The 26450-nt window shown below is 36.7% G+C and overlaps 1 protein-coding gene across 1 annotated transcript in view; it reads left to right on the forward strand.

Moving 5' to 3' along the window:
* Nucleotides 1–26450, forward strand: part of clstn2 (calsyntenin 2) — a 151214-nt gene that overhangs the window by 80253 nt on the left and 44511 nt on the right. Inside the window, exon 3 of the mRNA XM_017422299.3 lies at nt 26099–26294. Within this exon, the coding sequence (XP_017277788.1) occupies nt 26099–26294 (196 nt within the window). The remainder of the gene's footprint in view (nt 1–26098; nt 26295–26450) is intronic.

Below are 26450 nucleotides of genomic sequence, written 5' to 3' on the forward strand. Positions count from 1 at the left end.
CACTGTTGACACCCTCATCAATCCAGGTTTTGTTTTATGGCAGAAAGGAGTCGGCTCTCCTTCTGGCTCCACATTAATTGCAGTGTGAGAACACAGATGAGGATTGTTAAGTACTTGCCTATTTGCTCCACTCTTATAACTCTAGTCACTCTTTGTTCCCTCTCTCCTCTAGAGGCCTTATTTTAACTTCTTACCTAACATTTTTTATGCACGTACACTTTTTTCTTTCCTGCCTCCGGCTCTGTTCTGCCCTCCTCTGTAACACCACATTTCACTTTGATGTCAACTACCGACAGTGGACCGAAATTCAACATTACTGAGACAGACATTGTAAAGATTAATAGAATAGTGTCGTTTCTATGTGTCTTGATGACATCCTCTATTCTTTGTCTTGTCCCTCCTGAGTAAAATTGTTGTGCGTTTAGGTGTGTGCGTCGAGGAGTGTTGTATGAAGTGATAGTGTTCTCAATCAAATTAGCATGAGGAGTGGTGGCAGTGGGCTCCAGGGTGCTTCAAGGCAAGCAGACAGTTTTATTTGCTTATTCTTTATCTCGAGGCCACAGTCAACAGGAACAGATTCGTTCCATTCATCATGGTACCAGAATAATGTGCTGTGGTACATTGTTCCCTTTGCAGAACTCAAAGAGTAGGAGAATAAAAGTAGCTGAAAAATTGGAGAGTGAGGAAGAATAAATAGCTGAGAGAAAACAGTGCAGACAAAGAGACATTTAATATAAGGGGAGGCATCAGCTGCAGCTACTGCAAATAAAGCTGCTTTATTATTGTTTGAATGTGTGTGAGCTTGTGGCATGTTAATGTACATACACTATATTTTTTATGATTAGAGTTATATTGTTAGGTATGTTTCCAAACCTGAACTCACTGATCTAGACTCAGCTAAGTCTATGTGGATCAAAGATAAAGTGTAAATTAAACGTGAGCACTTTTTACACGTCACTCAGCTGATTCTGTGATGCTTGAAATGTGTAAGCGATACTGCGCTGAGCCTCCCCAGCTTGGCATATTTGAATTACCAACGGGAACAGCAAAAGTATTATAAAGACATTGTTTTTATGACATGAAAGCCCAACCAGTGTATGAAAATGTCTTGATGAATGAGGGGAAGAAAGAAACTAAATGCATGGCAGGTGTCATGCTGAACAAAAAAAAACAATCTGGTGTACAGCTGTTTCATCCATCCATCCATTTTTTACTCACTTTTTTCTTTCTGGGTTGTGGGGGAGTTGATGCCTATCTCAAGCGGTCATTATGCAAAAGTTGGGGTCCAACCTGAACAGGTTCCAAGTTTATGACAGAGGAGCAAACCAACAAAACAAAATAAAAACTTTACAGAAACTGTTAGCACTCAGAGTATGTGTTGGCGACTCACAGCTATTACCACAACAAATTTTAGCCCAATTTCTGTAAAGCTGACAGAGTTCAAGCTATTTTTGTTTGCTAAGGTTGATTAGTTGTGCTGACCATCCGGAATTAGGTTGACTCCAAACATTAGACAGTTTCAGATTATCCCCAAATAATTACTTTCTGAAAGTTTATTTAAAATTTGTTGAGTGCCAACAGAAAGACAAACAAACAGACACACACACAGATGATTATATATTGACCCAACTTTTGTGTCAGTGGGTGACATAAAGATTAATAAACCTATAATAAAAAATCGAAACCCTTAACACTAAACCCACAAACAATTATGGAAAAGGGCTTTTATACAGCATTTAAATTTTAAACTAAACTGCTTTTAAAGTCACTGTGTTTTGTTGCAGAAACATATCCACCTTCTCAAAAAATGGTGTCAATAATAAAAGTGAATGTATAATCAGTCTTCTATCCCTTTTTATTCCAGTTGATGCTGTTTTTTCCACACACAACACAAAGAAGAAATTGCTCCATATTTTTTGAAACTGAAACTTTCATTTTTCAGCTGACTTTACACACATTTAGATGAACATCTAAAAAGCAAACTAAACACAAAACAAAGACCAAGACCGGTGTGGTGGTAAACAACAACAATCCTGACAAAAACTGTGACTGGGAGATCAACACCTATAACTACTTCTACTCTTATTTAAGCCAGTTCTTACAAACTACAGCTGAAACTAACCTGTAAAAGCAAGAAATTCTTCATATTCTGGCAAGTCAGATTGTTTCTTTGCAACAGAAGCAGAAAAGAAGTCTGCATAAAATTTTATATGAAAATGTTTCAATTTTAAATATATGTCTTTTTGCATTAAACCTTTACAGGACATACCTAACTATTTTACAGTCTCAACGTGCTTTTCAATATGGTGACTTTTTTCAGAAACATAATGATTTCAGTTTATTTTATTTTATTTTTTGTATGAAACTCTGGTTTCTGGTCTTCTCTTCCCTGCTGTAGAGATGGTGTGTGTGTGTGTGCAGGTGTGTGTGTAGGCAAGTTTCAGTTGTTGTTTGGTTTACATTTGCTCACATCTATAAGATCATTTAAATTTACATTTAGTAATGCAGCAAATGCATTTTTGTTCTTCACTGAACTTCTGCTAAAGTACTGTATCAGTGTCAAATTCTGATGTGCTGCACATGTGATTAGAAATTGCCAGGCTGCATATTTTCACTGTCACAAAAGAAAAGACACTGAGAGAAGAATAGAAAATAAGAAGAATAAGAAAAAAAGAAAATAGAAGTGAACAAAACGAGAAATTACTATCGTGATCGTATGAAAGTATCAATTTCCCTGTGATTACAGTCACAGTTTTGGCTTCGCTGATCATCTACTGAGTCAGTTAGAGTCAGTTTCACCTTGCCAGATCGCACTGTACCTACTAGACTGCACCAAGGGGAAAAAAAAGCTGAGATGCTAATTACAGTAGAGGACCTAACAAAGCAGAAAGTGTGACACACTTCAAAGACAGAGGGGTGAAGAGGAAGTGGAACAGGAAGGGAGGGAGAGGGACAAAAATGTTAGGAAAAAGGTAGCTGATGTGAGAGGAGGAGATGAAAGAGGGAGACAAAGGTAGACACGAAAATGGGGATGTGCAGTGTGTGTGTGTGTGTGTGTGTGTGTGTGTGTGTGTGTGTGTGTGTGTGTAGAAGATAGACAGAGTGAGTGGAGAGAAAGATGATGTGATGGATCATCAAAGGATAAGAGAGGATATTGAAGCGACAGTCTGATCAAACCACACTGGTGTCTGTTTCTCTGCCCCGAGGAGGGGAGGAACATTTCACTTTGCCTGAATATTTCTTTCCTTCTCTCTCTCTGTCTTTCTGTGTTCTTCCTTTGTGCTGTGCTCAGATTTCTGCAGTGCAGTTTGCAGGTAATAGTTGAGCATGTCTGTAACATGAAACATGTTATAAATATCATTGTGTGCTCTTTAGAGCTCAGATTTCCACCAGGAATTTTCTGTTTATTTAACTAAAAGAGTTTGACAAAACTTACAAAGAATTATTCTGAGATTATGTGCAACAATTTTTATTGAAAATACTATGAAGATAGTAAGATGTATTATCTTTCACAGTTATAAATGTGTCTACTTAAGTTAAATGATTTAAGCATCAGCATTTGTAGTCGGTACTATTGGTACACCAAGTTTGCACATATTGTACCAGTGCTGTTCCTTTAACACCATTCATTGGATTTTTGCTGTGTTTTTGTATTTTAAACTTCTTTAAAGCAAGTCCAATCACTTAGATACTTGGAAACCCAAAAGAACAACCCGAAATTGTTTCCAAGACCATATAAATTAATGTGTATCTGTCATACTGAAATTGAGCGTATTGTAAAAGTTTCCACATGTTTAAAACAGTGCACATCTGAGGCAGGGCATCCTCTTTTTATTTCAGTAAACATGCAATTGAGCCAACATTAATGAGCCAGTTAACTGATTTTTGTCCCTCCATTTGCCATGCAAAGAAATATAAAAAAAAACCTCCCATGAACTGCTATCCAATCAACAAGAACAGAAGTTGCTGCAAAGAAAAAGAGTCTGTCATCACCAGCTTAAACAAATGCACACATGCCAAGACTTTCAAAGGTTATTTCAAAGTAGATGTAATGAAGGTAGTGTGCATCGGCAGTGTGGTCACAACAAAAGAAGGTGGAAAAATGCTGATGGTACACAACAAGAAAGTGGCTGCTGTTGTCAGAGAAAAGTCTCATCTGGCGTCTTTTCACATACAGTATAAAGAAGACTCGACCATGGGTGTGATTCCTGCTGAATCACAGTGTCTCAACTCTCTAGGCCTTTTTTATACGCCTCTTTCAAATCCTACACCCATCAGGGATACAGAAGAATTTGAATTTTCCGCACTACAACAGGTAGTTAAACGTGTGGAGCTGAAACTGAGGAGTTCAGTGCCGGGGACACACCACTTTGAACTCATCTGAGTCAAACAGAGTCAGAGTCAGGAGGAGAAAAGGACCATCTGAGTCACCAAGCATCATCTCCATGATAAATGAGGGTGTACTTCAGAGAGACACATTTTTCTGACGTTTTTGGTCACTGTGGCTTTAATATGAGGACCTATTTTGTGTACTAAATAATATAGGAATGATTTATAGCATAGAAAGAGACATTTAGATTTAACAGTAAAACCAGAGGTTGATAAGTTTGCCTTGAAGTAAAGTTTAAAAACTTTTTAGTCGAAGTGGGACCAAAGAGAACAAGTGTGCCATTAACAGATACTTCCCTCCCGTCTCCAAACCTCTCTGCTCCCTGCCACCATTCAGTCAAACCTCAAGTGAGCTTTTGCATCAGTTCACTAAAACAGTAATCTGGATGTGTTTCCCAGTTCAGTCATCAAGTGTTTTGGAGGGAGAGGAGGAACATGCATTCTTAATGTATTTGGTGTTATATAATTTTAAAGTTTCCAAGTCAAGTTTTTTTGTATCATGTATCACATTTATGAGGTCAATAGGAATTCCTCCCTCAAGGTGAAGAGGACTCCAAAAAACTGTCAAGTTGTTTTTCATCAAAGCTGACAGAAAAATCCAGAAAAAAAATCTGTTTGAAGAAAGGACATTGTAATACATAAATTATGTACAGGATAATTTAATAGTTTGACTCAAGTCTTGGACACAAAACTCTTCCAGTAACTTTAGGCTATGTTTTGTAATTTGTCCTTGTTTTCTTCTGTTTCTGTTGTTTTGTCAGAATTAAACACTTAAACTGTAATTTTGTATTTTGATAGATATAGCTAAATTGAGAAACAAATATTAAGCATTAATATGGAGTTTTTAATTATTGCAATCTTTTCTTTTTATGAATTTATTCTCCATTCTTTTCCAAGGCAGGGAATTGATAATTTTTCAAAATGTTCATCTTTCTTTGATTTTTTTTTGCCCTCCCACTTTTTCATCTCTGCTTGACCTCAGCTTAGCTAAACCTTCATGTGAACTTCTCTCCCATGTCACAATCTCTGTACGCTCACATCCTCTTATTACCAACCAGAGATATTACATTTGTCACATTTTATTGATTTTTCTCTCACTCTATTTGACCTGCACATTTGGCTCCATTTGTTTGTTAGCTTGCCAGTAGCTATCCCTACAGGAGCTGTTATTCAGAGCTGCATTAGTGACTAAACACGTGAGTATTTCGCCTGTTTCCTCAATATGTGGTGTGTGGGTGTTCTGCATTTTTCTTTTGTATTTTCTTTTAACATTCTGTCAACAACAAGCTGATTGCATTTAGTCTCTCCCCTGCTGATTCCCCTTGTGTTCATTTAAAATTCATTTATCTTCCTTTTAAATGCATTGTTTACAGACTTTCAGTCTGATCCTGTATTCTTGTCCTGTTTCAGTCAAACTGTAACATATGTAACAAGGTAATCTGTAATGAAACAAGCCTTTTTTTGGTAACTGAAAAAAATGCAGTGATAGTCTTCAATAGCACGTTACAGGAAAACTCTCAGTGAAACTGGATTCTTCCATACGTTGGGAATCAGCCTGCCTTTCCATTGTCGAGGCGAGCTAATTGGATCCTTTTAGACTGTGAGAGTAATTACACCTCAAGTAATGCTCGACTGGAGCTCTGTTGTTGGTGCATTGTCAAATTGCTCACAGCGTCAAACAACCTCTTAGCCTATGATTGATTTTATGAAGGAGCTGGCCCATTCTATTATCAGCCTATTACCCCATTTTTTTCGATTTTGCACTGGATCCTTTTCTCGCTTCTTGACACCATGTGATTTTCAATTTCTCTCTTGCTCTCTTTGAGTGTGTGTGTCGTTTTTGTGTGTATATCTGCTTGTAAGAATCTGAGGTTTTGTCTGTATGTTTTACATGCTTGTTTATATGAGTTTATATTTTAGAGACAATATTTAAGCCCTTTAATCTTAACAGTGCTTAATAATATTAATAATAAAACTAAATCAGCATGTCAATTAATGACCTTTTTTCAGTTTTCAATACTTGCTGTTTTCTTGCGACCTTCTCTATATTTAAATGTTTTTCTTGTACCATTTGCAGAAAAGAGATGCCTTGTTTACTGGCAGTATTTGTGTTTTTGGTAGCGACAGACAGAAAGACAGGGGGTGGGAGATAGAATGCTGATATGCCATTTCTTTCCCTTCAAAATGACAGATAAAAGAGATCGCTTCTCAAGGATAGAGCACTGACCCATGGCTCTGGTTTGAGTTGAAATGACTTAATGAAATGTGTGGAGAAAAGCAGCTGAAACTAATCCAGTAATTCTCTGTGTTTCCCGGCGCTCGCTCTCTCCTTCTGTCTGTCTATCTAACAGAGGTTTGACAAGGCTTCAGCACCCTGACAGCCCAATTAGACATTCATTTGCATATCTTCCACACTCCATTTGCCTCATTCGAGTGAGCATAAAAACCGATCAATCTTTTCAACCTGTGTACGATATCTTTGTTTAGATTAACGTTGGCTTCAATTATCTACCATCCCTCCACCTAATCTCACCTCAGATCTCTGTTTTTGAGACTGATCTCTGTCCTAACCATCAGCTCCTTGGTCTCCTGCTTATTATGGACATCTTGCACATCATAACAATAAACATGACAGCATTCTTTAGTTGGATTTATTTTGGATATTTTGGTTTTTTTACTCTCCAAAAGTGACACGAAAAGCAACTGTTGTATTTTTTCTGGAGCTGGTAAAGTAAAATAAAACTGCCACAATTTTAATACAAGTGTAATAGGATAAACTAAACTGTGCTTTATCTGTGCAGGTTTGCCAGCTCTGATGCTTTTGGTTTAACCCACCTGTTTTTTTAGGATCTCCTCATTGCTCTGACACCGCCAAAATAATTACATGCCAAACTACAAGAATTTCCCCTTTAATAACAAATGTGATGAAAGTTAAATCATTTAAACCTCTTTCTCTTAGTGTTCAAGAGACATTTCTTGTGCATTTTGGTAGAGAAGATGAATTATTTTGCTCTGAATTGCTGACTGGAGGTGTAAAAATGGGATTTATGTAAGTCTGAGGGTTGTCTTTCTCTTACCTGTCAAGGTGAAAGACACAAAAGGATTCTGTATTTAGTGTTTCAGCCTGAGAGATCATGTGATTAACATCCATACTGAAGTCAGAGGAAAGGTCAAATTAGCCAGGAGTAAAACAGGTTATCAGATGCTCAGAGAGGTATTTCAGAGAAAACCTTTGCACCGTTGTTAGCTATATTTAAAAATAATTTTTTAAAAATCTGCATGACAACAAGAACGCTTTTTATAACCTCCACCACAGTGGTGTGAACTCTATGTACCTCCACCATCTTTCACAGCCAATAATCTATAGTTGCTCAAAGGGTTCTGCATGGGTCATAGCTTTTTTCATGGCCTCTGTATATTTTCTGTCCTTTTTTTGTCAGAGTGAAGTGGTTCATATTCAGCTGGTTGCAATATGCAGCTTTTACAGCTTGATTTAAGTGACACACCACTGTGTCTGAAGTGAAAGATTTCGTAAGTTTCTGTATAATAATAAAAATGCAAAGTACATTATCCTTCTTTTAAAGCACAGAGACAGAAAAGTATAAAATTTAAAATATTATAAAGCAAAAATCCCTCTCTAGCCTTGTTCTCGGGTGTTTGAAAGTACAAATGTTCTTACTTTTTATTGTCATACCACTGGAAGCAGGTTTGTCATTTAAAAAACATTAAAACAGAGGCAATAATAGCATGAAAATGTTGTGAAAAACTTCATACAGCTACTTAAATGAATTGGCAACAAGTAGCATAATTGGGTATAAAAAAAAAACAAATATAGTATTTCCACAAACATAGCAACCAAGCAAAACAAATCATATGTGTATCCTCTTAAAAAGATGTAGAGACTTTTAGTAATGTGAAATCTCCTGCTGAGCCAAAGGAACAAGGCTGAAAATCAATACTGTATTACTGTGATCTGGCAGCAGGACATTAAAACTCGCTTTTGTTGTGGAAAGCGCAATATGGAAACAGGGAAACTTTGGAAATACATTTTCAGTGAGCATTATCACACATTCAAGTAAAAGGTCCAACATATAATGAAAAAAACCATACAAATAGTCAGGAAAAGCTGGGAACTTATCTGAGAACGAGCTTATATAAGATGTATTAAAGTGGTCTATATTTGAAGTTTTTCATTTAGAAATTATCCTTGCTGATTCATCTGGCTAAATAAAAAGGAAAAGTAGTCATTCAGTTTGATGTTATTGCACAACTTATGCTGCCCTGCTGCGCATCCGTTATGACAACATTAATGCTGAACATTATGTATATTTTAATTTCAATCTATCAGAAGATCAAGAAAGACTAAAACAAGTTTGCCTACAAAACTACAGCAAATAGTCTTCTGAATGCGCGTACAGATGTTCTCATGTCTCTAAAGGGTTTTGTTAAAAAATGTGATAAATTACAGAAGGATAAATTCCTGTGACATTCCTGAACATTTTGCAGATATCTTTTTGTCATTCAGGTTTAAGAACCAAACCAAATTCTCAGTTTTTTATCTGTTGCCTTTGTGCATTGTTGCAGTAACTTCTTTAGTAAATAAATATATTATATTTTTTATCTGTACTTTGGTAAAAGCATTTTAGCTTGTGTACAAACAGTTCTGTTACAGCAGTTTATCTTATATTTTGTTGTTAGCTGTTCAAAAACTCATTTCATTCTTGTGACCCAATGTACTTATAAGAAGTACTTCAGATGTACAAATATAAACATAACTTCTTGATATATGTAGCATACAGTTTGAATGCAGCAGTTTAATAGCTTTCATTTGCCCATTTTCAACCCTTTTTTGTCTTAGTTGGTTACAGTTTGATGAGGAAGTGATGGATGCTCTGGACACAGGTTGATAAATTACACTCAGGACTAGAAAATGGAGGTGTTGTCATTAATATGATATGAATGAGCTGTCATGTCAACACTGGACTCTCTCACGACAAAATGGAGGAGAGATGACTGCTTGGCTGTGAGTTCATACTGTAGTTTGTAACACTGTAGATTAATTGTGAGCCACAATGGATTATTACATGGTATTTACACATTTTAGGCCAGTTAAACTTGCGACATCCTCCCAAAAACTTATAAATGTTGTCTCTTCTACTTGTCTTACAACTGTATCTACCCAGATAATATTAGTTTGCTCACATTTTAGCATTTCCTCCTCAGCAAAAGGGGTAAATCATCCCTGAAGAGGTGCTACAGCTGCTGACAGCTGTGCCCTCCTTTTACTCAGTGGACAAAAAGGAGGAGAGCTCACTTTTCTAAAAGTGCCAGAACGTTTGAAGGGCAATTTCAGCAGGGTGACAGTGTAATGGATGAAGGCAGTGAAAACCATCAGTCAAGTGCTCAATAGTACCAAGTCAGAGTTTGAGCAAACAGATACTAACAGCCACTCTCCTGTCCATGTACTCGCTGCAAACTCAATTTCCCTTCCTGGTAGTGCATTGTAGCCCTACATGTTTTTAAACTGTTTTTCACCGTCACAATTCCCTTTGGACAAATACTGTCGGTACTTTAAAAAGGCTGTTTTTAGTGGCGTGGTAGCTCGATGGTCAGTGCTGGGGTCTTGTAATCCTGGGGGTCCAGGTTGCACCAGGATGGGCATCCAGCACAAAACAATTGCCCACTTTTTTACGTGAATTCACTCACTGTGGCAACCCCTGCAAAAGGGAACAGCCGGAAGAAAAACAACCACTTTAAAAAGTTTTTTTTGGCAGCAACAAATTTCCAATTTGCTGATTGACTTTGACCTTTACCACCATATGAAAATAATTTAGACAAAATTATCTGTGAATGTTGGGTTATATCAAATAACTCTGAAGCAAATACATAAAACTGTAAATTAGGAGGCATTGGAAGATAGATTTATAATTGTTAGTCCAGTGATCATCAAGTGTCGGTCCAGAGGCCATTATCAAGCCACAAGCTTATTCCATTTGGCTTGGGAAGGATTAAATCTTTAATTAATCAAACACAATTTGACATAGTAATCAAATTGCTCATTGACAGAATGCGAGTAGGCCTAATTCAGACACACAGTAGTGAGACAAACATGCTGTTCTCAGTTCTCACTAACTGTTTACCTCAGTAAGATGCCAGAAGTGCTGAAATATGGTAAGCTCAGGTTCAAGCCCACTGCTGGTTACACTTTTTTTAGTGCTGCTTTTGGTTACTGTGATTGTGAAGATTTTAGTGAGCTTGTTTTGCAATTGGAGCACAAATCAGCTGCAGATTTGTTAATTATTAAAATAATTGCATCATGTTTGGGCCTAATGTAGCTACCCTCAGGTAACAGCAATTTCTTTCTTAACAAAACAACTGCTTTTGGTGCTTTTCATTAGATGGTTCCTGGTAACAAACTCAGAACTCTTGTGTAATATTTGCTTACAATTTTAGCACTTATCCTATTTTTTCTTAACATTTTCGGCATAATTACAATAAATGTAGTGATTCATAGGTAGAGTCACAAGAAAAACTTTTCAATCGAAAACCAAAGAATGGAAATAGCAAATATTATCGATTTATGGCAGAAGAAATGTCAGAAAATAAATAAATCTAATAAATCAATTGCCAGAAAGCTGGCTTAACACTGTCTGATTAGAGCATATCTTGTTGGTGACCCCTGGGACACTATATGTTATGGCTTATTTTTTAACTAGATTGATCACTTTAAAAAGCCATGGATTGCTGCAGTTTTGTTGATGTCCTTAATAAACAAACAAACAAATGTCTGCTTATGTACTAAAACTTGTACCCCTCACACAGTACTTGTATTGTATAAGAATGGTAGTAGACACTCGGAGCTCTAAAAAGGCAGCAGCTGCTGATTCAATTCATATTTTTCGTTGGGCAATTAACATTATTTCTCCACTCTTTATCATGTTGCACCCTTGAGCTCCTCTTTGTCTCCGCTAATTGTGAGAGTTATTCATAATGATGCCAAAATGTAACACAAGGGGATACGGGGGGGAATCAGATCATTGCCATCATCAACTTTCTTCTACCTCCCACAGCACAAACAGTTGAAGACAGTCTAATTCCAACCCCTTGCTGCCCTTTTAAGACCTTTTGTTGACCTTTCCGTGTCATTTGTCAGTACAACACAGTGGGGCTGTCACTGTGAGGTGAGGATTAAGTCAACTCGCTGTCCATACTGAACGTGTTAGTTGTTATGTCCAATGATTATAACAAGACTGAAAGTCATTTTGGAGTTTTATCTAGAAAAAAAAAAGTCCTTTAAAACACAAAAGAAATGCTTTTAGTAAAATTATTACCACAAATGCAGAGCACTGTATTAGTATTGGTTTTTGTGACACTGAATGATGTTTTCATCACAAACAAGATGTGATTACCAGCTTTATCTGGGCCTCAGATATTAGTAATTAGTGTTGAAAATGTGCAGTAAATTCATTTGCCCCTGTGCCAAAAAGCATCTGTAAGTCAGGAATTATTCATAGTCATAACAATTTTTGATTCAAGATGGTTTCTCTGGCTGGAAATTATATGTTGAAACATTGGCTTTGTGTAATTACTGTAAACATTACCCATTTTTTCCTTTTCAGTTTCTGTTTTTATTTTAATATAATACACATATTTGACTCGATTATAGAGAAAGATTGTGGATAATTCTGGACATTTTTGGTAAAATGTTAGGCAGTTTATTACTTACTTTTGTCATTAAAAAAAGAAAAACGTAATGGCAGTGTAGCTATTGTTTTAAATGAAAAGAGCATTCATTTATCAATTTTCTTCTGTGTTCTTATGTACTATATTTGTGTTAACATTATGTTTCTTTAAAGACAATATGTTTTTCTCTAAACAAGTGAATGTAGTATTTATGAGAAACAAAGCAAATATTACAAATCATTTTGCTCCTGACATCTGTTGTTATTGCAGCTCCTCCCTGGCTTCACACTGTGATTTATGACAGCAGATTTGTGTAAATGAATGGAACTGTTTTCTCTAACAACAAATAGACACGTTTGAATTTACTTCAGCTGAGGAGCCAACAAATGATCAAACATGACAGCAGTGCGTGCTTGAGCTATTGCCTGCCGTCTGTTATGACGAACATAACTAGCTTGCAGCGATCAATGAAAGATGACAGATTAGGTTATCTTAACCTCCATGGCATATCAAAACTACACTGCTTATTACCACCTCACAAGATGTTTTCTCTGAATTCACCTTCCTGATGAATTCTGCATGAAGTCTCACCCCACAGACGAGCACCCTGCTGGTCTGCTCGACAGTTGACTTGTGCCGTTTTATAAATGTGCATTAGCATTCAAAAAGTCTCCTGTGGTTCTCAATTGCTATCTGTCAGATTTCATTGATGTTGAGTTTGCCATAACTCATGCTATAGTTTATCATAAAGTAACTAATGTGAACATGAATCAGTATCCTTTTATGTTGAGAGAAAAAGATCAGTGAAAGAAAACTGAAAAGGAAAGCGATGCAAAATAATTACAGGTCTATCATTTCTTGAAGGATTGCGTATCGCTCGCCACCTTACATGCCTGAGATCAAGATCAAGACCAAAACCAAGATCATTTTATGCTGAGAAGGGATGGACTTTTAGCTGTTTTGGTCAAACATTGGAAATTACATTATGCATTATTTTATGTAATATTGTGAGATCTGTCAGTGCTTGGCGTATGCGTTGAGGAAAATCAGCCACTACCACACCAAGTTTTAGCTATAAGTTTTATAGACATTTTTGTGTTTTGGCTAAGGTCAATTAGCTGTGGCTGGCAGCTTGAATTGGGTTGACCACGAAGTTATTAGCTGTAGATGTACATCCAATGATGATTTTCTGAGTTTCATTAAAATATGTCTACTGGTTCAGGAGATATTTTGCTAACATTACAGACAAACGAACACGTGCACACACACAGACGCAAGCAAAAACATTATCACCTCTCGCCTTCAGCAGGGGACAGTAATAATACTGAGAAATTTATATTTGCTATTATTTGATTTTTCACTGAAAAGACTATCTGCAAACTTTATGTTTTGGATGAACAGCAAAAACCTCACAACTTTACAGCTGTTTCAAGCAGGAACTTATAGACAGATTTTAAAAGAGAACGATTCAGCTCCTCATATCAGCTCAATCAGTTAAACAGAGTTTATCCTGCTGTCACTGAAACATTACTTTGGCTCACTGTATATTTTTAGATGTGGCCTGTCTCAATCCCCCAAAGCCCCACTTTGCCTGTCACAGCAAAGAAAGTCACCACATTTAAATCTGCCTGTCAGGGTAAAGAATTATTGCTCTGTTAAGCAAATTAAACTGATTTAATTTATAACGATGGCCAATACTGCAGCTATTAAGACAAATATGTAAGAAAACTGTTCATTATTGTTTGAGACATCACATCATAATATTTTTAAAGAGAAATTGTGTATAATTCACTTGCTGTTAATATATGTATTGTCCACCTTTGCAGGGTGCAAATGCACTGCCTCGCTCTTTAAAACCATATTTCTTTATCCTTTTTTCAGTGAACTAAAGGCAGCTTGTAGAGACTTGTGATATTGTGACATGAGTGGCAAATATTCTGATAATCCTGTTGAGTGGCTACTTTGCCTTCATGACATTTTTCTGAATTTGTATTCAGAATGCAGATAACCTGTGATTTTATGGTAAATCTTTTTAGCATGGGATGGAGCTTCATGTTTGGACTTTTTAGAGTCCCCCCAGCAGATCACAGTTTAGAACACAAAGATAATGTTATTATATTGTACATTCAAAAATTAGTTTATTTACACAAAACAGTTCCACTGCACTCATACAATCACTGACACAAAAAAAACAAAATAAATTGGTTGCTTTTGTTGCACGTCTTACCTAGAGATCTAAATATTTTTGGTGTTTTGGGTGAATATTCTTCAAATAAAGAAAGTCTTGTATGGATCCCTCATCTATTTGAAATTCAGCTATTTTAAAACTATTTAACTATTTAATTTCAAAGCTAACTTGTTTAGGTAGTAAGTAGAGCTGGCTAAAACAACGATTTTAATTATCACAAAAACACATAATGGCTCTAATAAACAAAATCCTCTCTTTCAGTTTACGCTTCATTTACTTGCTTATTTACATTACAACAATCCCAGATGATGTGACAGTTACATGTGCTGACAAAACGTTAAACAAGACACTTTTAAGTCATTAATCAGACTAGATATTAACAAATTATTCATCTATAAAACTTGATGACTTCTTAATATAGCCACAAGACATGGCACTTTTTTGACATATAAATGAAGCATGTGCTGGGCTGAAGAGACTCGCTGAGGAAACAACTTCATCATCAAATAAGACCCTAAGAAGAAGGTTCTTATTTGTGAACCCTCTTTAATGATCTCACCACAATAAGCTCATAATCATGGCTTTTATCTTTTGAGCCCTTTCATTAACTTCAGAAAATAAATGCATAAGAAGAGATTTTCAACCGTTTCTCTTGCTTAGGTGAGTCTTTGCTCTAAATCATGAACACGTCCTGACTGTATAAAAATGTGCACATTAGGGAGAATGCATTTTTGAGTGAGGTGAAGCATTTGACAGAAAATACATGTGAGTGTTTGTCTGTCAAGCTGAATGTTTGCTACAAACCATTGGGCTATGTCCCCGTCTTCCCGGTGAAACACCAAACTGACAGAGGTCGTAGTCGGAGCCGCCGTGACATTTACAGGTCAGAGGCTTATGGAAGATCCCTGCTGTACCTAGAGGCGTGTGATTATTTCGGAATCAGCCATGCAGCAGAAAGCTTTCAAAATACAGGTAAAAGAAGAAACAATTTTTTATCCAAGTTGGAGTGATTTTGCTAAAAAGGAATAATAAGTTTCACATGACACTGTTAATATTAGAGGAGGTTTTTTTTCTCTTTTCCCTGCAGGCGTTTAATAATTCTTCAAAATGTATAAAGAAATTATTACATTTTGATTTGAACAATTCTGACTCAGTTCTTTTCAGACGTGCACATTTTTCCATCAATCTTACAGTGTCATTTCTGAATGAGCAGCATGGTGCCACAATTACTGATGGCAGTCTAATGAGCCAATATGGCAACTGGTGCCGTCACAATAATGGATCAAAACACTCAATAGTGGTAAATGTCTGTTTGACAAACGATCAGCTTTTTAGAAAAATCTGACTTAAATGTTTTATTAAAAAGACAAGGCTGTTCCATCCATTCGTCCATTCCATCTCTTATGCTGTTGTGTGACATGTTTTATGTTTTTAAATGACTGGCTGACATCATCGAATTGATCAAGGGTCACGTGTGTCTTCAAAATGGCTCACAGTGTAGAAGGTTTTAGCTCAAATTCATGTTAGATGATGAACAAAAAATTCATAATTTTGTTAAGTTGTTTTTTTTTTGTCGGAAAAAAATAAAATAAAATTATGCTTTGAACTTTTAGTTAGTAGTAAAACACAACAAGAACAAAAAACTGTTCCAGACATATAATATTGTCACAACTACATCATTTTCAGTAATGGTGCACTTATATGTGGAGTGTAGGCGTGTATGAATTTCATATTTTCTAAGATTTATTTAGTACAACTTGCCTAAAGTGACTGAGGACTTTTTCCAACTATGAAAGTAAAAAAAAACAAAAAACTAATATTGTATCAATTGTTTGATGATTCATTATTTGTATGCTTCATATGATGGTGAGTTCACATTGATTATTTTGTTTTCTATGCAAGTGAAGCCCTTTAACTCCTGATATGACTCTTTCTTATTTAAATACCTTCTTTTGTTAAATATCTAATTACAAAACTCATCTTGCTCATTGCTCCTTTAGACCTCAGTATAGTCTTGGCTTATTTTAAAATATAATATATATTGTTTGCCATGTGCAGAGTGTTTTTATTTTTATTTTTGAAAAAGCACTTGCACATGCATGCCTTCCCAAGTTGTAAAATTTCCACTGACCATGAAGTCATTTAACTGTCAGGTGGTGACCCTCTGAGCTTGAGCGAACAGCATTCGAGTCAGGAGCGCAGGAGGAGGTGAGGAAGGAGCAAAACGAGGGCAGCCAGAAGAGTGTGTGAGGTGTGTCAGGACTAAAGGAGGGCAAGACTGAGTGGTGTACCTGAGTGCTGATGTTAAGAGCTAAATAATTGCTTACTGCTGTGAAAGCTGCTGTGGAGGAAAGCAGAAGGAGCATCGGGGAGGAGAAGGTGAGGAAGAGGAGGAACAGGAGAAGCGCAGATATACTCAGGAGATGGTTGTGCTATTTATAACTGTGTTAGTTATCTCACACACTGTAGTTATCTCCATCTCCTCCTGTTTGCTCTCTTCCCTTCTGACTCACTTTTAATTCACTTATTTAACCTTTTTAATCCTTATGTTACTGGTATTGATGTCTCTCTGGGTTTTTCTTTTTGTAGTTTTCCTGTGATGTTTTTACACTCTTTAACTGGAGCTGATTTTCTTTTCTGGATTGAATTCACATGAAAAATTGTTTTTGCTCAAATTCCTAAACAGTCTCCTGCCTTATTTTCTTTCTTAAGAACAAAATGGAGATAAATCATCAAAGCAACTGTCTGAAAGCAATTAACATTTAAACTCAGCATATTTTAGTCACAGGTGTCTTTTTTAAAAACACTCATTTTGCTTGGTTTCACTCGCTAACAGCTTCAAGTACTTAATGCCTTTCAGTGGTCTCCGTTTTAGCATTAAACTGACACTACATCTTTACGTAATTGAGTCAACCATCAATGCTGACAGAGAAGAGACAGGAGTGTTCGTGTGATGAATTCCAGTCCCTCAGTTTCAGAGGCTGCAATTAACATTAATTGCATCTTGGACCACCGAAGCCCCCAGCAGATTGAACGGGTATTGTTTGTAATAATGAATTCTCCCTATAGTTTTACTGTGTTATCTAAGACATCAGCAGCCCTGGGTGAAAAGATAACCTGACTGTGCATTTGTGTACTTGTTTCTGTGTGTCCATCTGCTTCTCGCCCATGTGGGCTGTTAGTTTGTCACCGTGAGGTGAAAGAAAATTGTGTGACAGTCTCTCGAAAGCAATTAGGAAGTAGCCTCCCATCTAAAAGAGTCTCAAATGAATCACTCCTACATGTCTTTCTTAAACTGACAGAGAGTTACTAGGGCTGCAAAAGTGGCCAATTCAAAAATTTTTACACAAAAAATAGCACATATGGGCAGGTTTTGTAAACCTATGTCCTACTATCACAATATTACAAAGTCATTTCCACCTTTCACTTTGCCAGTAGCAGTAGGTGATTACGGTCAGTGCGCTGAGGGCTACGCATGTACTTATAGAACTGGAGTTAATACTATTTTCTCCCAGGGAACAAAACAATTGGTGATTCTAAATTGACTTTAGGAGTGGGTGGTTGTTTGTTTCCTGTGTCTGTGCTTTGGTCCTGTGATCGACTGGCTTCCTGTCCTGAGTGTGGCTTGCCTCTTCCACATTGACTGCTGGGAGAGGCTCTAGGCGCCCTGCAACCCTGAACAGGATAAATTAGGTTAAAAAAAAAGTTAAATAGAACTCAATCTTATTAGACTGAGGAGTAGATGAAGTATCTTTAAGGTTTTAATTATAAAAACCATACAAACATACAGCTAAATCTTCTCTCTGAGGCAGGTTAACATGAGAAGGAGATATCTTGGATGTCCGTCCAAATCAAATGTGCAACATTCTCACACTTAGGGGCCGTCCACACAGGAACATCTTTTGTGAATATGCAGCAGGTTTCTTTTTTATCATTTCAGTCTTGCATTCACATAGAAACATCAATTTAGGCACCTCAAAATGGTACTTTTTGAAAACAAGTTCCAGAGTGAAAAAAAAATCTTGAAACGCCACTCTTGTATTTTTGTGTAGACAGCAAAAATGCAACCGTTTGAAAACAATGATGCCATAACTCCTCCTTTAATCTGGTATATGACCCAAGGGCATACTCTTCTTCTTGTTTGCTATTACATTTCCCACCCAGTGTTTCCAGTTTCTTGTGAGTATTTTCATGTTGGTGTTACAGCATCACATACAGGCCTTGCATGGTTACTACAGAGTTTTGGTCTGTTTTCAGTGTTTCCATGTGGATGAAGACATTTCTAGAAATACAGTTATGTTCATGAAGACATTTTGAGAAACAAGAAACAAAAAATAGTTTTGGAAAAACGGTGTTTCCATGTGGACGTGGTTACAACACGCAGGAAGTGGGAGATGCCACCACAGTAGGAACAGGGCTGTTCTTGGCTTGGATGCTGGACCAAACAAATAATCTTACACCTGACACTAATATGTTGTTGCAAATGCTCCCTGGGGCTGACAAATAAATCAAGACTGGAAACTATCATTGTTTTTCTGTCTATGTATTCAGGCGAAAGATCCTAAAAGGGAATCTCAAACGACATCAAAGCCTGGCAAAGATGCAAAGATAAAGAGATCATGAAGGCAGAATCATTTATAATATGCTCAGACTCTGCCTTGGCAAAACAAGACAATTTCATGCCTGTTAAGGATATTATTAGTAGTGGGGTAGAAGTGAGCAAATGGTCATCTTAACCTAACAGAAGCTGTCTTTTCCTCCACAGCTCCAATGCTATATCATTATTGCCAAAACGCAATCACAGCCCTTGACTTATATTCAACCTGTCTCTTTGTCTGATCTTTAAGACTGTATTGATGCTCTTTTAACACCTGAGCAAATAGCCATCTTGAACTGAAACAAGAAATCTGTTTTAATGCTTCTATTTCTGCACATCTAGATATAAAACAGATTTATAAACTCTTTAATTTCAGTTCCAATGTGTCTCTTAAACAAAATCCAACTTCTAGCTTCATGGAGCAAAATACCTCTTGGTCTCAGGTCAGATGAATTATATGAAACTAAAAGAGTGTTGTTATGAAAGATGTGGCCACTGGAAATTAAGGGACTGATATATATATATATATATATATATATATATATATATATATATATATATTTCTTTCCATAAAAATAGTCCAGTGTTTCTAGTAGTAAAGAAGATGATAAAGAATGCATTTAAATGTCTTTTGACAATGCTTAGATAATTACAGACCCCACTTGTATTTGTCAATTTACATGTCAACACATAAAAAAAAAAAAAATCTGTACTTAAATGCAGCAATGGTTCAAAAAGCAGTAACAGTATATAAAGAAATCAAAGAGAGCAATGAATTTAAAAAAAAGCTAAATTTAATCCAGCGACAGAAGCAGCAGCAGAGTAGCGGAGAGATCAAAGGGAAAGGTCATTGAGTGAAGCAGAGTTCATAAGTCTTTCCGCCTCTGGGAAAAAGCCACATTTGAGTCTCTTTGTTCTGGCTTTAATGCCTCTTAGCTTTTCTTTGTTTGCTTTAACAACTCTGCAGTGCCCACCTGTCAGCAGCAGAATGGTTTCTAGACCAGGTGGTGATGGAAGAGGTGAGCGAACTCTCCTCCACACACCAGAAAAAGGCTGTCAAAAAATAAAATGCTTTTAGTTTCTTAAGAAACTACAGTTGTGATGGACTGTCTTTATGATGCTCACTATGTTGGTCAGCCACAGAAAGTCATTGAAAACGTGTACACTGAGATCCTTGAAATTAGAGAGCACTTCTGTTTCCTCGATGAAGAGGGAAGAGAAAGTGTGGCCTCCCCTCCTAAACTCCACAGTGGTCTCCCTTGTCTTTTTGTAGAAGCTGTTTACTTTGCACCAGTCCGCAAGTTCCTCCACCTCCTGCCTGGAAAAGACACATCCCTGTGGGAGACCAATCCCATTAAAACCATGTTGCCAGCAAACTTTATGAAACGACTGTCCAGGTACTTAGCCATGATTTCTTAGTAATGCATGCAGCAGGAGGTGGAGAACTACTCATCCAGTGTTGAGGATAATGAGTGAGGATGAAACACTACTGTGCAGCTAAAGATTAGATTTGACCAGAAACTTAGGTTCTAGTTTGTAAATGATGTTTTTACTCCAATCGTTTGCAATTTTTTGACCAGATTCTTCAGGATAATTGCATTAAATGCAGAGCTGAAACCTAAAACAGGTCTTGGAAGCAAATGAAGAGAAAAAAAAAAACACAATTTAAACTATTAAAGGCTGACATCTTACGTGTTTTAAAAATGTGTCAAATAATGTCAGAGTTATTAAGAAAAATTAAAATATGATGAAATATTTTTGATTGTCAACTGTCTGAACAATATTTGCACATTTTGAGTCAGACTAGTATGGTTAGTGTTTTATTTAGTCCTTTTAACAGAGAAACAGTTTCCTTCGCTTTATTTTTCTATTTTACAGGGGAAGAAGTTTGTCTCCTATTTCATCCACAACCTGTCCAGGAGTAGGTTAGGTGTGCAGAGTAAGTTACCATGGCAATGCACCCCCACTAAGAAGTTAAGCCACATTCATGTCCCTGCAAACCCCAGGTTAAACCTCACTAAGCCTAAAATCCTTTGTGGTAGTACCAGCCTGGAGTGATGCAAAGTTCAAAGCTTTATGAGGTTTTGCAAAGTTAAAGCTCCTCAAGCCTCGTCCCCACTGTCATCAGGCTTGAGCTCCTCTAAACAGCTGCCAAGCACTCTGAATATTGAAAGGGTTTAAAAAATATTTTAAGTCATTTTCTTAGTTTGTCATGTATGTTTAAAAATGATAGTTGTCATCGGGATCTGCAAATGTCTAGATAAGGTCTGGAAGATCAAAAAAGTGAACAGAAATGAAGGACGGTGCACCTCAGGCAGAGCCATGCAACACTTGCGCTTATATAAATTAGAAAAATTAACAAGTATTCCTGACAAAATTCTAAAGAATATCTATCCATGCATCTGTTTAATACGTCCACTTTGTCTCGCTCAGGGCTGAGGGGCCCCATCCCAGCAGTCAATCACAGTGCCAACAGAGAGACAAATGAGACAATAAACCACGCGTGGTCACAATCACTCCTAAGGTCATTTTCAAATTTCCATTCAACCCAACGTGACGTTTTGGACTGTGGAAGTCCACACATGCACAGATAGAACATTCAAACTTCACACAGACAGGTCGGTAAAGATGAGATTTGAACCGCAGACTTTCTTGCTGTGAGGAGACATGACTAACCACTGCATCACAGTGCAGCTCCACTATAGACTGATAAAATTAGAACAGAACTTCAACCACAATGAGCAAATAATGACTGCAAACAGAATTTAGAAGTCTGACACAAGACATTTTAAATTAATGTTATTTATGTACAACATTTGCGCACTGGACTCTTATAATGTCACGCATAAAAAATACATGAGAAAAATGTAAAATCTTCAGAACCAACCCATCAGTTAACTGCCTGTTAGCATTTGTCCTTATTGTGTCCTCATTATACACCTCAGAGAGAGATAATACAGATAAAATCAAATTACATCCAGCAGAGAAAAAACTCATTTAAAGGCCACGAACATTGATTTGTTTTTATCCTGTTCTCTCCTTTAGATTGTTCCGACCTTCCTCTGACAAAACCCCAACTGTACAGTAGAAGAAATCAAACAGCTGTTCCTCCCTACTTAAAAAGTAATAGTATTTTTTATTTATATTTGGAATTTTGGCATTTTCGAGGAGACTCATCTGTATGTAGACTGCATTAGACTTAATGACATTTTGTCTTATAAAACTGGTAACTACTGGAGGGGGATACAAACAGAAACAGTGTCACAAGACTCAGGCTGCCAGTCCATGTCTGGCATAAAAAATGAAAATTCCCTCTGTCTGTCTGAAACAAAACTTTAAGAAGTTTATTTTATTTCAAAGTACCGTTACCAGCCACCGTAAAAGTGAGGATTGTTTATGGATGGGGCAATTTATTTGTCTTAATTTGAACATTTACTACAAAGACAACGCAAAGCAAAAGCTGAGTAAAATTAATATGCACAACAAAGTTATGAATCCATATCAGTGTTTATTTTTAGACCTCAGCTTGCAAAAAATTCATAGCCACATTTACACATACAGTACATACAGTCTATTGTGTTTGGGTCTTTTTGTCACAGTGAGTGTAGATACTGCGTTAGTTGGAGAATAAAGTGCAATGCAGTCATTAATTAAAGCAGAAAGAGCAATAATGATAGAGAGCTGAGCACTGAAAGCAGGAGAATGAAAGGCTTGAGGCTTAATATACTCTGTCTGTTCAGAAACTTACTTTAATCAAAGTCCTACAGCTCCCCCCCATCGAGCCGTCTCACACACACACACTCGCAAACACACACTCAAACACTCGTTATCAAATCTTGATAGTGAAGCTTGTGTATCTCATGCTCTGCACACCAGATGGAGTATCAGCAGTATTTGATTAAGACGAGGAATTACAATGATTGAATTTTCTGTTTCTGGGTTGAGGTTTGACAAAAAAGTAACTTGTGTGTACTGTGACAGTTGTGTTTTCAGTGTTAAGCAACATGCTTAACATTGAAGCTTGTCTTTAAAAATACACCTACATACAAATGGAAACCAAGTATGAATTTAAGTACATGGCTTTATTACTCAACTTTAGTTTAGGTAATAGTTAAAAAATAGCAGGGTTGTTCTGTTCATTTGTTCAAGTTTCAGTCAACATTTCCCAGCTGGTTCTCCTTCACAGGCTGTATTAGTTGATCTCTGAATGAGAAACAGCTGTATTTTGCTTCTAAGGCAAATTTCATTGATATGAACAAAATGTAGAACCTTGATGAGAAACATGATTAATCATATTTATTTGAGCATTTTAGTGAAATGGTAAATTCATGTTTAAAGTGAAAACCCTCTCTTTTTTTCATACACACAAGTTGGAAATGCCACCGACTGAGATTTAAAGCAAACTGTAAGCAGTTGGTAAACCCAGCTAATTGAAATACAATTGAAAGAAATTAAATGCTCTGTCAAGTCATTTTATGCTATGAATACACAAATTAGTTTTGGCTTCTTGTGACAACGTTTTCATTCGTGGAAAATGGTTTTCTCATTAATTGTGTTCATCCTGTCTGTTTCTGTTATATTTGCAATTTAACATCCTGTGAAATACATATTTCCTGACAGCTTGACATTTTCAGTCGATGCAGTTTATTCTGCTCAAGCTTCCTGTGGAGTATCATCTATTTTATGACTTTTGCCATTTAACCTTTTTTTTGCTGACTCAATAACTTCACTTTTAATCTGCCTGTAGCAAAAATCTATGCATTTTTGTTATTTACTTGAAAAAGTAATGTTTTTTCCTTACGATATGAAGGCCAAAACATTAGACTTTTTTTTCTTTCATGCACCACAGAGGGGTGAAATTACTGTGTTCCCTCTAGTAAGGCAGACGAAGTGGCAGGAAAGTATGTGTGCATGGGTGTAAACTATGCAATAGTTGTGTAAACTATGCATTAGCTGTCTATAATGTCTATCATAACCATTTACATATACTTTGGTATGTCACCTACCTTCTTATTCCCTTTCCTCCACTTTACCACTCCGTTATGTTCTCATGGAAGATGTAACCCAGAAACATGCATTTACTGCAACAGATGGAGCAGAAAATGGATTTGCATTCAACCCCAAAGTGTTAAGTGGAAATACCTTTTCCTGCTGCCCTCCAGTAAGTCCAGGTTTATGCAGATGGGCCGCACCACCATGTTATAGTAGCTTTATTAGCTCCAATCTATGACTTTATGACTCAGTGAGTATTTGAAGGTGTGTAGGCAGGATTAAAAGGCTATTCTTATCAGCCTTCTGTCATGTCTACCATGTCGTTTTTCATACACCCATGTTGTTATTCTGTACAGCCTTACAGTAGGACAACTTTACATCTTGAAAACTGATTCAGTTTTAAATCTTTGATCCCGCTGGTATTAACAGTGTCTTTATTTCAATAAAAGAGATATAGCAAACTTGAAAAAAGGTAAATAGGTCTAATTAAAGTCCTAGCAATCTTTGCATGAATGAATATTGCCCACCACCTTTCATGACCGAGTTTTAAACTAAGATCCTCTGATGATGTGAAGGGATGGAGTTATAGCCTTTTTGATCAAACCTTGTAAATGATGTTATACACAGCTTCATATGGTAACGCAAGATCTTGCAAGATGTAATAGTGCTTGAAGTATGGGTTAAAGATTCTCAGCTGCTGTACTATTACACCAAATTTAGCTCATTATATGGAAAATTGACTAATTTATGCCCTTTATGTTGACTAAGTCAGTTGGCCATAGCATCCATCTTAAATTGGGTTGACTGTGAAAGTTATTGAGTTGTAGCTGTACATCTAATTATTCCTTTCTGACAGTTTCACTAAGATGAAACAATGCATCCAGTGGTTCATGTGATATTTTGCAACCAGACAGTGTTGACTCTAACAATTAATGCCAAAGATTTAGGCAAAAATCTTGCACAGTGTGTAGTGCTAAAAGTATGTGTTCAAGATGATCCTCAGTTACTACCACACCAATATATAACTGGTTGAGTAATAGCCATTTTTCTGATTTCTGAGCTCTGTTGATTGTGGTGGCCTAAACAAACCCACACTCACACAAGCATGGGCAAAGTCATTATTGTCTGCTGCTTTTGACAGCAGGCTATAAAAATATGCCAAAAAGAGGAGGAGTCAGCGGTAAAAAGGTTTGTGCAAAAGGCAGGATTTTGTTAACTTTGTAGTGTTTTTGTGTCCACTCTTCCATGTTCTGAATGAAATTAGGCTGCACAAGATCAGAGAACTGCAGCTTTTCCTTCTCCTGCAAGAAGATCTACCAAATCCCTAAGACGAACTCTTAAGCAGGGGACCAACTTCACAAATGATGTCAGAAGCACATCTGCACACAGAAACACACAACACAATGCGCTCGGTGAGGATGGCAGAATGCTCTGTTGCAGAGAAATCAGAGAATATTTTTCTCTGAACTATACAACAGAAGATGTACACTGTAATTTTGTGAGCTGCTCCTGCTGACAAAGGTTTCTGTAGAGAGAAATGAAAGATAGTCTGTAATCTGAAGTGATAGCTGCACTGAAGAAAAAAAAAATTGGCAGCGATGTTTATTGTTAGTTTTTACTTCATTACCCACAGTTTGATTCATCCTCAGCTATCTGAGGGGTTTCAGAGCTGCTGCTGGGTCTGAGAAAATTACTTTTGGGGTAAGTGGATACATGGGTTGATGGGCAGAAACAAAAGAAGAAGAAAATACACAAACTGTCATTGCAGAAAATTAAAAAATGCCAAGAAAAAAATAGTTATTAGAAATGGATTTTTTTAAAGTTGCTTTTTCCCCACTATTTGTTCATTTAGCGTTGACATGAAATTGTTGAAGCACCAACATTTATTATCTGATACTTGTTTGTAGATTACTTCTGTGTAAATTAAACTTTGTTTTCTGCATCCTTTCATATTTTAAATTAATATGATTCATTCTTTGTTTTAGTATGTTCAAAGTGGGCAATTTTACCATTCACTTTAGTGTTTAAGTTTTTAAATGTTCATACTATTTTTTTCTCCTTTTGCTTCCTTTTGTTCTTAGTTTCACCAAATAAAATAAAAAAACAGATTTTGACGGCAAACACTGACAAATTTCCTAATTGAGTTTTTATCCTAAAATCTTATACTAAAATGCGACAATCACTATTTTATTTTTTTATTCTAACTGAAAAATGTATGTCCTTTCCTGTTCTTTGTTGGTCTCTTTCAGGAGAGATTTGTGCCTTTAAGATCTTCGGTCAGGACGCCCCGTTTGAGGCTGTGGTGTTGAATCGGACTTCAGGAGAAGGAGTCCTGAGAGCCAGTAGCCATGTAGACTGTGAGAGCCAGAAGGAGTACACCTTTATTATCCAGGCTTATGACTGTGGGGCCGGGCCCAGCGGAGCGGACTGGAAAAAATCTCACAAGTAAGTCAAGTAATGCCTGTTCAAACCACTCAGTTCTTTTGAGACTAAATCATCACTTTTAGTTTTTACTAGGGCTGCCTTTATTTATCGTTTTCTCAGTTATTTATTATGTTCTGCTCTCTCTCAGAGTAAGGTAGTATATCGAAGGTATTCCTT

This window comes from Kryptolebias marmoratus, linkage group LG20, assembly GCF_001649575.2.
Source record: "Kryptolebias marmoratus isolate JLee-2015 linkage group LG20, ASM164957v2, whole genome shotgun sequence".
Taxonomy (NCBI): domain Eukaryota; kingdom Metazoa; phylum Chordata; class Actinopteri; order Cyprinodontiformes; family Rivulidae; genus Kryptolebias; species Kryptolebias marmoratus.